Source organism: Ursus americanus, chromosome 7 (genome assembly GCF_024610735.1).
Source record: "Ursus americanus isolate L20-20 chromosome 7, mUrsAme1.1.p, whole genome shotgun sequence".
NCBI lineage: Eukaryota > Metazoa > Chordata > Mammalia > Carnivora > Ursidae > Ursus > Ursus americanus.
Genome location: NC_142133.1, coordinates 66,692,534 through 66,708,473, shown reverse-complemented (window position 1 = coordinate 66,708,473; position 15,940 = coordinate 66,692,534). Strand labels below are relative to the sequence as shown.

General features: G+C 38.7%; 1 protein-coding gene across 21 annotated transcripts in view; it reads right to left on the bottom strand.

Annotated features, from left to right (window-relative positions):
* The window catches only part of DTNB (dystrobrevin beta), a 248,467-nt gene that overhangs the window by 58,917 nt on the left and 173,610 nt on the right, over positions 1-15,940 (bottom strand). For 17 of the 21 annotated variants that reach the window (XR_015725320.1, XR_015725318.1, XR_015725317.1 and 14 more), the window contains 2 exons: positions 13,359-13,448; positions 9,835-9,922 (listed from right to left, as the gene is read on the bottom strand). Coding sequence is in view for 13 of the 21 variants with exons in the window: in XM_087863800.1 (XP_087719926.1) it covers positions 9,835-9,922; positions 13,359-13,448 (178 nt within the window). In the remaining 8 variants the exon portion in view is untranslated. The remainder of the gene's footprint in view (positions 1-9,834; positions 9,923-13,358; positions 13,449-15,940) is intronic. The other 4 variants (XR_015725322.1, XR_015725323.1, XM_045809277.2 and 1 more) reach the window with 1 other exon arrangement.

Below are 15,940 nucleotides of genomic sequence, written 5' to 3'. Positions count from 1 at the left end.
TGCTGTGAATGACAGATTTCCAATTCTTGAAAATGGGAGTTAAGACAAATGGCTCCTTATCAGCGTGGGATCAGGGAAAATAATGGATGAGGAAATGGGCTCTAAAAGGAATGGGCTTTGTGATGGCAAACAAACAAAAAACCTCACAGTATTTCATTGGAAATTTCTTTTCCTTTTTTTAAAGATTTTATTTATTTATTTGAGAGAGAGCAAGAGCACAAGTGGGGGGAGGGGCAAAGGGAGGAGAAGCAGACTCCCCACTGAGCAGGGAGCCCAATGTGGGGCTCCATCCCAGGAGCCTGGAGCATGAGCTGAGCCGAAGGCAGACGCTTAACTGATTGAGCCACCAGGTGCCCCTTCATTGGAAATTTCTAAAGAATCTTTTCAGTTTTGAGTTACTGCAAGGCTGAGGCTTCTATTAAAGAGCAGGTTAATACAGGAATCAAGAGAAGAGTTATTATCAGCAGCAATTCCTAACCAGGCACCATTCTTTGGCACCAAGAAGTACTGTTACTCAAGTACAAAGAAGCGTGGGTGGAAGAAGATTTCTATCCTGAGGCAGCAGTTCCGCTGGACTGACAACAGGGAGAGCCCCCAGAAGTAAGTGTTGATGGTGGCTTATTTCACCCAATCAAATTTTAAACACAGTCAAGTGTACATTAAATAACAGAGAAACTTAGTATTTTATTTATTTACTATCTTAAACTCCACAGTGCTTCTTAAAAAAAAAAAAAAAGCTAGGTCTCTCTCCCTAAAATGCCTGTAGGATACTGAAGAGAAAAGGACAGAAAGGTAATTATTAGTTCATAAAGCCACAGAATACTTCAACCACAAGAGACCTAAGGATGATTTCTTTCAAAAATTAACTAGTTCATTCCTTTATTCAGCAAATATTTCCTAAGCACCTACTATGTGCTAGATACTGTTCCAGGAAGTAGGATGCACGAGTGAGGGAGATACAGCCCCACCCTCATGTAGCTTACATGATGCTGGGAGAGAAAGATGAGGAACCAAAGATGTAAGTACAGACCTTCGGTAGTGATAAATCCAATGATGAAATCTAGGGTCATGAAATAGTAAACTGAGACAGAAGACTCCTTTCGAATGAGGTGATAATGAAAGGCTCTCAGAGACTCAGTCACGTGGGGAAGTAAAGCGGGTGCTGGGCTGAGGGACGGGGGCGCTGGGCAGAGGCCGAGGCCTGCAGCTGCTCCGTCTGTGTGTGCTCGGGTCAGTACTGATGGGAACAGGGCAGCCTTTGGTGAAAACGGTAGCTGACTCTAGGAAATGACCCTAGGCCCTGATCACCAAGGGCCATTTAGCATTGGAGAGGAGTTTCCCTTTCATTCTGAAAGTGATATGAAGCCACTGTAGGATTCTGAACAAGGAAATGCATGGAATCGAGTCCAAATACTGTAGGTACACAGTCTGCCTTCAAGGAGACGGAGCTTGACTCTCAATCCTTTAGTACAGGCCGTCCGTAGTGGCTTCTTTCCAAAGAGGACAGTGTGGAAAGGAGGGGGAGGAGTTAACTTGATGTTGGAGAAAGCTGACAAACACTATCTTGGCCAGGTGATCAAGGTCAACATCAACAGTGATAAATGATGTTGGTACTACGTACCCTTGATACAACGGCACTTACGTCCTCCTCCTCAAAAGCTGTAACTCAAGTCTACTCATGAGAAAAACATCAGACTAATCCCATTTAAGGGACATTCTACAACGTATTTGACTAGTACTCCTCAAAGCTGCCAAGGTCATCAAAAACAAGGAGAGTTAGAGAAACTGTCACAGCCCAGAGGAGCCTAATAGACATGACAACTTAATGTAATGTGCTATCCTGGATGGAATCCTGGAATGGAAAAGGGACATTGGGTAAAAACTAACAAAACCTGAATAAAGCATGGACTTTAGTTAATAATGATGCATCAATATTGGCTCATTAATTGCAATATGCATCCCATGCTAATATGTTAATAATAGGAGAAACTGAGCATGATTATTTGGAAACTCTGTAGTAGCTTTGCAATTTCTCTGTAAATCTAAAACTGTTCTATAATAAAAAGTTTATAAAAAATCAACAAACCCCATTTTCTATATAGAGAATTTACTGTAGTGAGAGAAGAATGGAAGTAGATAGGCTAGTGAGGAATCCTAGGTTTTGCTATCTACTCACCATGCAAACCTTGAGTTATTTTATTTCCCTATACTTTTATTTTCTTAGCTGTAAAATGGGATTATGTACAGAAAGAGGTGTGAAGAGGATCAACTCCTTTGTTACGTGGGCATTCTCTTAGGTTTAGGTAATCTCACAGAGCTCCATCATCTTTAAGAGTGGAGATATATCTGAAAAATACAGGGTAAGAAACAGGACCCCTTCGGGTATAACTGGGCAAATGTTATAAAACCAAGGAAAGCCAACGCAGTCAGCAAACTGCAATCTGGTAGCATGTATTTCTGAAACCTCTAAAAAAGGACTGGAGGCTTCCCATCTGTATGAACTTGGCAGGATGAGTTCCAGAGATGTGCCTGATACCCGCTAGGCTTTCTTCATATCCCAGGGGCGCCCACCCTCCCATCTCACTTAGACTAACTGGAGGGTTGTGGATTATTAATCTCTCTCAAAACCCCAATGGTTTTTAGGGTAGTGGGTCCCTAGCTCGCTGTAAATCAGAAGACTGAAAGTTTTGCTTTTCTTTTTAAAATAAAAATCAATGGACTCTGAACACAGAGATTCTGATTTAGCAGGTTGGAAGCAAAGCCAAGGATCTCTGTATTTTTTAAATGCTTCACACATGATTATAATATGTATCCACATGTGACAATTACTATTTTACAGGGGCTTTGCGTCATTAAATGTGTGCTAAACACCACATGGATACTGCTGATCTCTACTTGTAAGAAGCCACAAGGATATTTCTGGAATGGTGCACGCAGGCGAAGTGATAAGGCTGTGAAGGCTGGGCTGAGCTCTCTGAAAAAAAGCTGCTCGAAAACATGTGAGGTGGGATGACAACATGCTGTTTCCCCTTCCTTTCACATTTCTTCCAAGATTTCCATAACGAATTTCACATTTTTCATAAAGAAAAAAAAACTTAGAAAAAATAAACAAAAAACTCTCCTCAGATTACATCTAATGTTGCTGATGTTGGTGATGAAATTTTAAGAATTTGCTGTTATTACTATGATTTACCACACACTAAAATTTTGTTTTGTTTTGTTTTTAAAGGAATTCAGGTACTCCAGGAAGATAAATGAGCTCTCCTGGCTCTTCTAAGCAACATCACATTTCTTTGTTCAAGGGTCAGCCTGAAAACGTTTCAGTGGCCACACTGTCACCTAAGAAGTCAGGACAGCTCTGCCACTGGGGTGCTCCACGGGGTGCAATGCTGGCTGCTTAAAGTAATTTAATGGTCTTTTTTTTTTTTTTTTTTTTTTTTGTGAAAGAAGGTTTTTGAAAAAAAAAATCAATACAAAGCCTATCTGGCAGGCTATAAATAAATTCTTTTGAGCACTACACCCACTTTATGCAAAGCACTTGTATCAGCGAGAGATTAGCGGATTAGTAGTGTTCTGTTTAACAGAAATCTAGTCAAGAAGAATCCTTCCTGAGAGGCCCAGTATTTAATAAGATAACTACACTTTGGAAAACAAACTGAAGATGAAAGGGACCCTATCAGTATTTCGTCTTAAGAGCGTTCTAACAATGATCATTTTCACACGAATTAGAGAATTGGCATCAGAAACTATCAGGTGTAAACAGACTTATCTTGTTTGCAGGAAAGGAGAACTGTGACCTCCTTTTCTCAGGGTCAAATGGCTTTGGAGCTTTTATTTGCAATATTTTAAAAGCATGATGTAGAGTCAGTAAGACTACATGATGGCATTAAATACACTTCATTTTAAAAATTCAACCACAATGCTATCTCAACAAATTTAGTTTCATAAGTTCTAATTTCTACAATGACTTGAACAGTTGTGACTGAGGACACATGTAGGGTATAACGGATTAAATGGAACTTTTCTCTTTCCCTGACTTCCCCCCGCTCCATTCTGCTCTTTTCCACTAACCTTTAGAGTTGTAATGTTGGGAGTCAGATGTGTGACCTAATACTAGATTCTCAAGGGAAAGATTTTGAAGTCTAAACAAACCCAAAAGGAATAAATTACTTTTTGGGGGGAGAAACAAAGCAAGACTCTCCATCGGAAGCTTTCGTGACTCTATTTCTCTATGAAGAGGTAAAGACAAATTGGCACACATTTCTAAAAGTAATCTATGTTTGTGGAAGATGGTCCTGAGAGCTCCAGCCGCCCAAGTCATCTCGGAGATGCTGCAAACCTCCGAGCTCAGGGCCTTTACAGAGGCTGAACCAGCCCCCGGCACACACCGGGTGTTCCTGACCTGCTTCATGCTCACATGGTCTGTTGTTTCAGCCTCAGATCCTTCCTCCTTTTGTCTTCCTCTTTCTCCAGATTTAATGCTCTTCCTGAACTACACCCTTCTGTAGCTAATCTCAGCAGATGCTAGACTAGTACCCCAGGCCCAGCTGGACCACTTACAAACTGTCACCTGAGTAGTTTCCTTACCTTTATGAAGATTGGTTTTCTTATGAGATTGTTTCGATGAATAAAAGAGCTAATATATGCACTTACAACCATGACTGGCGCATAGTAAAGACTTCATAAGTGTTAGCCATCGGTATTATTCTTTTAGCATGAATCTCACCAGGACCTTTCTCAATCCTTGCCGGAAAACGTCTCTCTCCTTTTCCTTTGACAGGTTTAGTTACTTTCGGTACATTAGCGATATTCGACTATCTTTTCTCATAAAGAAAATTCTTAAAGTTTCAGCATAAGCATTAGCAGGACTGGATATAATTAGATGTGTTATATTTATTCTTAAATAAAGGGTTTTTTTGTTTATGAAAAAATTGTTATATTGTTGTTGGTGTTGAAAATCTAATTATCAATTCTTTGCAGATCTCTATCCTCTCTGGTTGCGTTTTGAGTATCTTGTCCTTGTATTCTGCAGTTCCACGAGGACACACATAGGTATGAACTTTTATTTATCCAGTTGGGACTCATTGTGATGTTTCAATCTGAGGATTCATGTCATGAGTCAATTTTGGAAATTTTTTCAGCCATTAATTCCTCAAACATTTTCTCACCTAACAGAAAATAATTTTATTTTCCTTTTTTTGGCAGGGGGCTTGGGGGTGGGGGTTCCAATGAGATGACTGTTGGTTCTCTATCTTCTACGTCTGAAAATCTTGTTTCAAATTTTTCATCTTTTTATGTTGCATTTGGGAAACTTTCTTTTTTTTTTTTTTTAAAGATTTTATTTTTATTTATTTGACAGAGAGAGAGATGGAAAGGGACCACAAGCAGGGGGAACAGCAGAGGGAGAGGGAAAAGCTGACTCTCCACTGAGCAGGGAGCCCAATGTGGGGCTTGATCCCAGGACCCTGAGATCATGACCTGAGTCAAAGGCAGACACTTAACCAACTGAGCCACCCAGGCACCCCCATTTGGGAAACTTTCTTACAAATATTTTCCAGCAGACTAATTCTCTGTGCAGCTGTGTCTGACCTGACATTTAACCCATCCACTGAGTTTAAATTTCAACAACTCTTGTTTTTAAAATGTTTATGTTCTATTTGGCTTGTTTTCATCTCCAGTCTTTTTAGATAGTCTTTTCTGTTATCATGTTTTTAATTCCTTCTTTCATGTCTGAAGAAATTTTAAAAATAGTTATTCTATAGCCAATGATTCTAGTATCTAAAGTCACTGAGGGTCTAATTTCACAGAGATGCTGAGGAGTTCACGTTTAGTTGGACTCTTTCTGTGGGAATACTGCTTGGCCTCAATTGAGAATGTTAACCTCAGGAGAGGATTTATATTTTGCTTCTCCTCAATGCTGCAGGATTAATTTTATATTAAAACTTTACTTTGGTGTTTCTCAAACTATGAAGTAATGTAAATGCACCCAACACAAGTACAGACAGGACTAAGGTTGGAAGTTCCCAGGGGAGACCTCCTCCACTCCAACAGGAGGAGAACCTAAAGCTTTCTTGTCCTATCTTTGTGCTAGCAGATGAATGGTCTTCGATACCATACCTTCACCGGGTTATAATGCTTTCAGGGGCCTCACTTAATGTGAAAGCCTCATTTCCAACTCTCCACTTTGCATATATACAAGGTTTTGCCCACTGTACCTCAAGTCAATTAAAATAGGGCAGGAGTGGCAGCAACGGCGGTCCACGGGCTGCTTTGGGTTTCAGTCCTTTTTAGTTCCCAGGAAACTGAATTCTCTTCTACTTATTTTCAGATCTCAACACAAGTAACACTTACTGACAGAGGCCACACAGTATAAGTCAGGGAGCAGCTATCCATTTTCATAGCTCCTTCTATTTTTCCTCCATTGTACCTAATTATTTGTAATTATGTTTTTTAATTTTTTAAATATTTTATTTATTTATTTGGAAGTGAGAGAGAGAGTGCAAATGGGGGAAAGGGCAGGGAGAGAGAGAAAGAGACTCTCCCGCTGAGTGGGGAGCCCGATGCAGGGCTTGATCCCACGACTCTGAGATCATGACCTGACCTGAAACCAAGAGTTGGGACGCTTAACCAACAGAGCCACCCAGGCTCCCCTGTAGTTATGTTTCATAGTGTGAGTATTTGTTTACTGTTTGTCTCTCTCACCAGACTGTTAGTTCCGTGAGGGCAGGAATCATTTGTTCATCATAGTATCCAATCTGGCACATCACAGAACAAAATAAATATTTGCCAAATGCATACAATTAATGTGTGTGTGGAGGGAAGGGGAAATGGATATTAATATGCACACAACTCTTCGAGGAAAGTAAAGGGCTGAAATGAAAGAAGAAAAGAGAACATTTTATTATAAATTATTTCAAAATTGCTGTAAACCCATGGCAAATCCCTGGGTAGCCATTTCTCATTACAATCAAACTCTGACATATTCACTATTCTTGGTTCCTTTTTCTTTTGAGATGTAACGCTCATATCTTAAGTATGCCATCCAATCAGTTTTGACAAATACATACAACTCATGTAACACACAATTCTATAAAACTGCAGAACGTTTCCATCAGTCCAGAAAGTTTCCTCACCTCTCTTCAATATCCCCATTCCCAGAAATAGTCCCTGATGTGATCTCCATCACTATAAATCAATTTTACTTATTCCAGAATTTCATGTACATGGAATCAAATTGCACGTACTTGTGGTGTGTGATGTATGAGAATTCCATTTGCTCCACATCGTCTCTAACAATTGATGTTGTCAATCTTTCTCATTTTAATCACTCTAGTGGGTCATTATGGTTTTAACTGGCATTTTCCTGATGATTAATGATATCAGGAAAGCAACTTTTCATGTGCCTATTGCGCATTTGTGTATCTTCTTCTGCAAAGTGTCTGTCCAAGTCTTTAGACCATTTAAAAATTGGGAGTTGTCTTCATATTGAGCTGCAGGAATTCTTTACATAGTTTGTCCATTGTCACACATGTGTTGCAGGTAACTTCTTTTAGGTTGTGGTTTGTCTATTTTTTTAATAGTATCTTTTGATCAGGGAAAGATTTTGTTTTCAGTAAGGTCCAACTTATTAGTTTTTAATGGTTCATGATTCCTCTAAGAATTCTTTGCCTGCTCCAAGGTCATGAAGATATTTTTCTAAGTCTTCTTTAAGGTTATAGCTTTTATGTTTAAATTTATGATACATTTCAAACTGGTTTCTTAAAGTGTGAGGAAGGGGTTGAGGTTCTTTATTTCATATAAATATATAGTTGTGCCAGAAGCACTTGTTAGAAAGATTTTCCTTTCCCAATTGAATTTCTTTTGTGCCTTGTCAAAAAAAGTCATTTGACCGTATACATCTGAGTTTACTTTATGGATGACTTATTTGTCTGTCCTTTCGCCAGTATCACACTTTCTTGATTATTGCGGCTTTATAGTAAGTCTTGATGTCAGGTAGAGTTAAGTCCTCCAACTTTGTTCTTTTTAAAGACTCTTTTGGTTTTTTTAAGTCCTCTGGTTTCCAAATATATTTTAAAACCAGTTGGCCAATTTCTTCAAAGTCTATTGGGATTTTGATTGGTAATGAATCTATAGATTAATTTGGAAAAATTTGCGATCTTAACAATATTGAATCTAAATATTCTATGGCATACCTCTCCACTTATTTAGGTTTTCTTTAATTCTTCTCAGCAATATTTTATAGTTTTCAGTCTTAACATCTTTCATTAAATTTATCCATAAGCATTTGATGTTTTTTAATCTTATAGTAAATGGTGTTTTTCTTAAATTTAGTTTTCTAATTACTGCTAGTAGATGGAAATTTAATCAATTTTTGTACATTGACTTTGTATCCTGCAACACTGCTATAAAGTCACATACCTGTTCTAGGAGTGTTTCTGTAGACTCCTTAGGACTGTCTCTACATAATCATGTCGTCTGCAAATAATGACAGCTTTACTTCTTCGTTTCCAACATGTATGCTTTTTTTCTTGTCATGTTGTACTGGCTAAGACCTCCAGTACGATTTGAATAGAGGTGGTGAAAAGTGGACACCTTAGCTTGTTCTCAATATTAGGTAGGAGAAATACTCCAAAATTTAACCTTGTGGTATAATATTAGCTGTAGGCTTTTTGTGTTTCTTTATCAGATTGAAGAAGCTGCTTCTACTCCTGGTATATTGAGAAATGTTATCTATCATAAACGGGTACTGTATTGTCAAATATTTTTCTGCACCTATTGAAATGATCTTATAATTTTCTTTTTTAAACTGGTAATACGGTGAAATACGCTGGCTGATTTGTATGTATTAAATGGATCTGCACTCCTAGGATAAATCTCACTTGATCATGGAGTATTATCCTTTTTACATATTGCTGGATTCAATTTGGTAATATTTTGTTAAAGGTTTTTTCATCCATGTTCATGAGAAAAATTGGTTATGGAATTTCTTTTCTTGTAATGGCTTTTTTTGTTTTTGTATCAGGTTAGAGTAGCCTGATAAAATGACTTGGAAAGTGTTCCTTCTTCCTCTATTTATTGAGAATTTACATCAGATTGTTATTATTTCTTCCTTAAATATATGTTAGTATTCAACAGTTAAGCCCTCTGAGCTTAGAGTTTTCTTTGTGGGAAGTTAATTACATATTCAATGTCCTTAACAGATTTAGGACTATTTAGATTTTCTATTTATTCTTATGTCAGTTTTGTTAATTTGTGTTTTTTTTTAAAGATTTTATTTTTAAGTAATTTCTATACCCCACATGGGGATTGAACCCACAACTTCAAGATCAAGAGTTGCATGCTCTTCTGACTGAGCCAGCCAAGCAACCCCCAATTTGTCTCTTTCAAGGAATTTGTCTATTTCATCTAGGTTTCCAAATTTATTGGCAAAAGTTGTTCATAATATTCCCTTATCATCCTTATAATATCTATAGGGTCTGTAGCAATGTCCCTTCTTTTTATCCCTTCTGATATTTTTTATCCCTTTTATCCCTTCTGATATTAGTAATTTGTGTTTTCTTTCCTTTTTCCTTGATCAAGATTTCTAGGGGGTAATTAATTTTATTGCTTTTTAAAGAACCAAATTCTAGCTCTTTGATTTTCTTGATTCATTTTTTAAAAAGGATACTGTAGATAAAATTAAAGGCCACTATAATCCCTTCCCTAAACCCACTCCTCTCCTTCTGTTCCTGAGGTACCTATTCTCCTAAGTTTCATGTTTACCATCACCCTACCATTTGTATATTAAAATAATGCTAATTTCTGCTACTGTACTAGGACCTTCTATTTACTCACCATGTTTCCAGCTTCTGCAGCCAGCCGGGCAGCATAGCGAGCTATAAGTCGGTGTTCCTCATCCAGTCGGCTGGGACTGTCCAGGACGCTGCCAAAGAGACAAAAATTTAATAGGTGTCTATTAAACATTCCCTACCCTTGCTTTTCTCTTAGAAAGAATGGATGGGAGAAAGCTTGTAAAAAATATGGTAGTAAAAGAAACAGAGGCCTAGGTCATAGATACTAATGGTCTTCTGAGAGAAAGGTGGTTTAGAGAAATGATGAGACCACACACGCCCTTTCTCTTCAGCAGCATCCCCCCTGTTCCTACACCATAAGAAGGGGCACTTCTTTTTGAATACAAGGTCTGAGAAAAGACAGAGTATCTGCAAAGTCGGGGGGGGGATTTCTAATCAAATGTTTTGGAAAAACTCTTAACTTTTAGACATAGGTCTTGAATTTTAAAGGCCAAGAGAAAACTAAAGTATCATGAAAAACAGAGGGCTGAAGAAAAGTACACTTAATACTGGCTAAACAAAACTGAGGAGCCCAGGCAAGGGCAGGTCCAACATATGGTAAAGTTGGAGAAGAATCCATGGTATCTAACATTCCCTTTCAATGCTTCTTTCTCTTCTTTTATCATGCTTGTTCCACAAGTTTGGTCCATCTTACAGTGAATTAATTTAGTCCATTACTCTTTCACAAGTGTACCAGCACCCTAACTTTAAGGTCTTTAAGACCTACCTAGCTGGGATATCAGATACTGCTGCACCTGGATGAAAGAAGCAATCTTGAGTAGTAGGCTAGCTCTGTGTATACGTGATGCGGTGAACTTTTGACAGGATTATGAAATAACGGACTCCTTTAATTTAGCATGTTACATCAACTGTCATTTATCCATAGCAGGGCACTCCTAGATTAACAGGGACTGTGGCTGTAGAATTCTGTTTAAGTCTGGCAGATGCTTTAAGGTAACAGTGATGATGACGACTGACCAGAGATGGCTGTTGCACCCTGCTTCTACTGTGGCCCTTGGTTCTTGGCATTCCAAAAACCTTTGAATAGAATTTAGCAACATGATGAGAAATACAAAAAAATTTAAAGACATGAGTTCAATACTCATCAAATCTTATAATAATTACTGGGGGGAATCCGGGAAGGGTGAAGTTAAAACAAGAGAGATGTGTCTGACCTTTTCATGTATAGAATCAACTGTATTTTTCCTAGATTTTTTTCACATTCTCTATTTCTATCGTTGTGGCTAATTCTTTAAACTTAACTTGGTCTTTCCTCTAGGATGTTTTTTTTTAACGTGCTTCTTCTGTCTGTGCCACTTCTGAATACTTTATAAGTTTACGTATGCAAATGTCAGTCTGTATCATCATCCTCCCACAAGATGATCTTGTAATAAGAACATGCTATCATCAGTTGGCTTTAATACGTTAGGGTCAAGGCCGAACTGTAATATTTGTGCCTTAAAGTTGTTTGTTGGAAATAAGAGAACTACCTTTAACTTAAAAAAAAAAAAAAAAAAAAAGAAGAACATTTAATTATACAAGTGGATACTATTATAGAGGGATTGGCAACCCAAGAAATGGGACTTAAAGTGGCTGTCCTTCCTTTTGGCAAGGGATACAACAAAAACTTCATTTTTTCCTCTGTGCAAAAGAGCTCCCCGTCCTCCACCATGTTCCATCTCCCCAAGAAGGTTAACTCTACTTGTCATTTATACCCAAGTGTGGACAACATGGTTGCTTTAATTGGCTATGCTTTCCAGCCAGAAACTAGAACTTTATGTTGATGAGAGGTTTTAAGGTCAATGAAAATTAAGAGGAAAATTAGAAAGGTTCCTTATTTTTCTGCTTGAGCTGACTTTCATTTTCAGAATTAGCCAGGAAATTTCTGACTTCTTTGAGGAAGCATGAAGCTCAGTTCCTTAGACTATAAATCAAGAAGAGATGCAGTACTCACCCAATCCTCATGCTCTCCCAGGGCTCCCAGCCACCAGTTCTTGCTCAGGAAGCCTAATCCCTAAGCCAGGACGCTCAAGGACCTTAGCTAAACCTCCCATAAATCTTTTGGGGCTGAAATATCAGGCTGCAGTCTCTGCCAACATTCTGCTTCTATTTTCACCATGGAAACTTTTAATCACCTGGACAACTGCCCTTACTGATAATAAGTAAGCTGTCCTGCCAGGGATGAGACAACTCTATTCCTAGAGACCCAAGGAGCTGGGACAGAGCACACAGAAATCATCTGTTGGCTGAAGAGGCACTCTTGGTGATACGATGCACAATTATCAGGCCTTTCCTTCCCTCCCGTAGAAAAAGCCTATTAAACATACTTGGGAAGTAGGAAAGTAGACTTTAGAGTTAAATAAATGCCTAAAAATATCAATGCTATTTAATCACACTGGCAAAACTATGGGAAATGGTATGAAGTATAATACAGAAAACAGTCCTTTCCAAATATATATTTTTTCACATTTATCATTTCTTCTTATTATCACAGGAAATAAAAACAAGGTCAAATGACCTTCCCACAGAGTCGCGGCATGTTCTGGGCAAAACTAAGATCAAAATGTAAGGCCCCAGCTTCTCTTATGTGCTTAGTTAATAAATTATGCTTCCTCTCTAAGAATAAGAATCTATCTGCTACTATGTAGAGTGGAGGGATGGCTTTAGATTATTCAGACTTTACCTGCTATTCTCCTTGCAGAATGGTGGTGGCTATGGGCACAGAGCGGACAGGCAGCTTTGGGTCTACCTGAATATAATAGCACGTTGTTTGGTACGAATTCTTTTAAAGGGTTAACTTTGCTGTAGTTCGTGGTTATCAAACGTTTTCCTATCCTAACCCACTGAGGAACCAGGCATATTCCCACCATTAATTAATGGTGAGTCACTACCAGTAGTTTTCAGAGAAAGGGGAATATGGAGTTATTACAATACGTATAATTATCATGTGAGGAGGTACATATCGTTTGGGAAAAGTCTCACTCAAGTGACAATGACCCAATACCACTGCTGCAAACCCCTGGTTTAAATAATCAACAATGATAGATTTGGAGGAAGAGATGACGTTGTAACATGCAAAGATGTTACAAGGTGATGGTATCAAAGATTGGACAAAGTGAGATATCTGTGGGTTGATCAACCCTACGCTCGTCGACAGAAAGCTTTCGTTATTTAGACAAGAGCGAGCGGTGAGAGGTTGCATCAAATAGCTCTGTGAACGTCCATCTCTGGGACTGCATATCTGTTGAGATTTACATAGCCTTTAAGTGTAAGCGGAAGGAAGTGAACTCCACTTTAAAAGAGCATTTCTGACTATATGTTTAGGTAAGTGCCCGGGCTTGGCAAGGCTCCTTCTCTTTCAGAAGTTAATGCTTTAGCAATTATTTAAACTCTGCCAAACATAGCTGGTAGCTTCTCAAGAAAAACCCCACATGCAGAGCTTTTTCCAGCTGGCAAGCCCAGGTAACACAGCTCCCTCCCTCTGATCAGCCCCTGGCTCCCCGCCTGCTGCCGCTGTCTACCACTGACCGTGCACAGTGCTGCAGACGGGCCACATAGGAGGCTATCAGCGCATGCTCATCGGCCAAGGGACTGGGTATATCCTGGCTATACTGTAACCTAGGAACAACGGAGGCAAAGACAGCAAGCACAACACAAACACGTACAGAGTGAGAAATGAACATGGATTAAAATGGGCAAACTTCAAAGAAAAATTAAAAAAATGATAAATCATGATAAGGAAAACAATAAAAAACCACAATGCATAATGGAATATGGTGTTACACCATAGAAAATACATTTTACAAATCCTTTGAACAAAAGCAGTCTCTTGGGAAACAGCCTTGGCTGACTGGCTCTTCAGCCTCTGAGCAGGAGAAACCAAGGAGGGGTCACCAAGAAGCCCTGCCCCCCCAGTCTTATCCAGGTTCTGGGCTCTGGGAGGGATGCACCTTTGAGGGAATGCCCAATGTGGGAAAACAGGCAGAGTGGGTCTATTTAATATCACCAAATGCCCCCTAATGCTTTTATAGCTTTTGTCTACACGTAAAGAATTTTCAGTGTTACCTCATGATAGCAGTTAAACCCTGTTATTTCTATAAGGATACTGCCTTTAGCGTCATTCTATTTTTTCCCATAAAACTGATTCTTAAACCCAACTTGTTAGAGTTGTTTCTCATTGTAAGACGACACTGTATATATTCTGAGTGAGGCTCTTTTTTTTTTTTTTTAAGATTTTATTTATTTATTTGACAGAGAGACAGCGAGAGAGGGAACACAAGCAGGGGGAGCAGCAGAGGGAGAAGCAGGCTCCCTGCTGAGGAGGGAGCCCGATGCAGGGCTTGATCCCAGGACCCTGGGATCATGACTTGGGCCAAAGGCAGATGCCCAACAACTGAGCCACCCAGGCATCCCCGAGTGAGGCTCTTTTACAGACATTCAGAAGGTCCTTAAACACAAAAGTTTCTAAAAATGTTTTACTCCAGAAATGTTAAACCATGCACAAAATGGAGAGTAAACTAATGACTACTTTTTACATACCCATCACCAAACTTCAACAAAAACCAACGTTTTGTCAACTTATTCAATCTATTCTTCCTTCACTCAACTTTTTTGTCTAGAAAGAGATAGCTGGAGCAAATCCCAGACAATTTATTATTTCACTTGGGAGTACTTAACTTGCATCACCACAATGCTATCAACACAACTGAAAAAAATTAACGAAATTTTAACTCAGTCCATCTGAAAATTTTCTCAAATCTTAAAAAAAATATCCCTCTATGTTTAGAATCAAGATTCCAACAAGGTCCACACACATTGCATTTGGTTGATATGTTTCTGTTTTTAATCTACAACAGTTCTTCCTTTTCCTTGTTTCTGTCATGTCATTTATTTGTGAAGAAAGCAGGTTACCTAGTAACATGCCCTACATTCCGGATTTGACTGATTGTTTCCTTGGTGCCATTTAATTTGTTTCTCTATCCCCTGTGGCTACAGCTAGAGATTTGATTAAAGTTTTTGCTTTCGTTTCACTTTTGAGAAGGGGCTAGAATCTGTTGTAGGTAATATGGATACTTATAAATCAAATAGGGGACACATAATGGAATATAAATATTGATCAGTGGATTCAGATGTTACTGGTTACATCTCTCCATTATAAAGTCCTCCATCAACTTTTCACCTAATGGTTTTAGCATTTACTAATGATTTTGCCTAGATTCATTATTTCTTGGGAGAGGGGGGTTTACAAAGATATAGTTTCCAATTTTATCCTCTTTTCCGCATTTATTAGTTTTCTCTGTTTATCTTGAAATATTAATCATTCAGAAAAGGTAAAACAAATGGTTGGCATTTCTTAGTATTCAACAAATTTCAGAACAATGAATTAGTGCCCTAGCAACCTCCAATGGTTACCAGGGAGTTTTCTTTTTTAGTATCATTATGAACTCATAGATTTTTATATGTATCTGATTGCTTCACTCCATTACAATCATCTTTTTGATGCTCAAATTGTCCTATCTTTGGCCAGTGGGAACTCCTATAAGTAGGCTCCTGTGTTAATCTAATACATCCATTAGATATCATCGGCTTCCTTGGTTGACACAGTAAGATGCCCCAATCTCGTCTTGTGTATGTCCTGCCCGGCACTTGGAATCAACTATTCCTTCAAAGATTACAGGTTCCCTTTACTAGGAAAGAGTGTTTAGAGACCACAGTTAGGGTACTACAGTGCTCCCTATTCCTGGATGATCACTGCTTCTAGAATTTTTCTGTGGATAAAGATAGGAAATCTATATATTTTAGAAGGAATAAAAACAGGTTCTCTTACTACTTTCAAATGCCATTCAATTTTCTGCTAGTACACATTTTTTTTTAAGATTTTGTTATTTATTTGAGAGAGAGAGAGAGAGAGCACAAGCACAAGCAGCAGGAGTGGCAGGCAGAGGGAGAAGCAGACTCCCCACTGAGCAGGGAGCCTGATGTGGGGCTCCATCCCAGGACCCTGGGATCATGACCTGAGTGAAGGCAGACACTTAACCGACTGAGCCACCCAGGCACTCCACATGCATTGTTTTTCCTGAGAAATCACTTCAAAAAGCTTATCTTTTTTT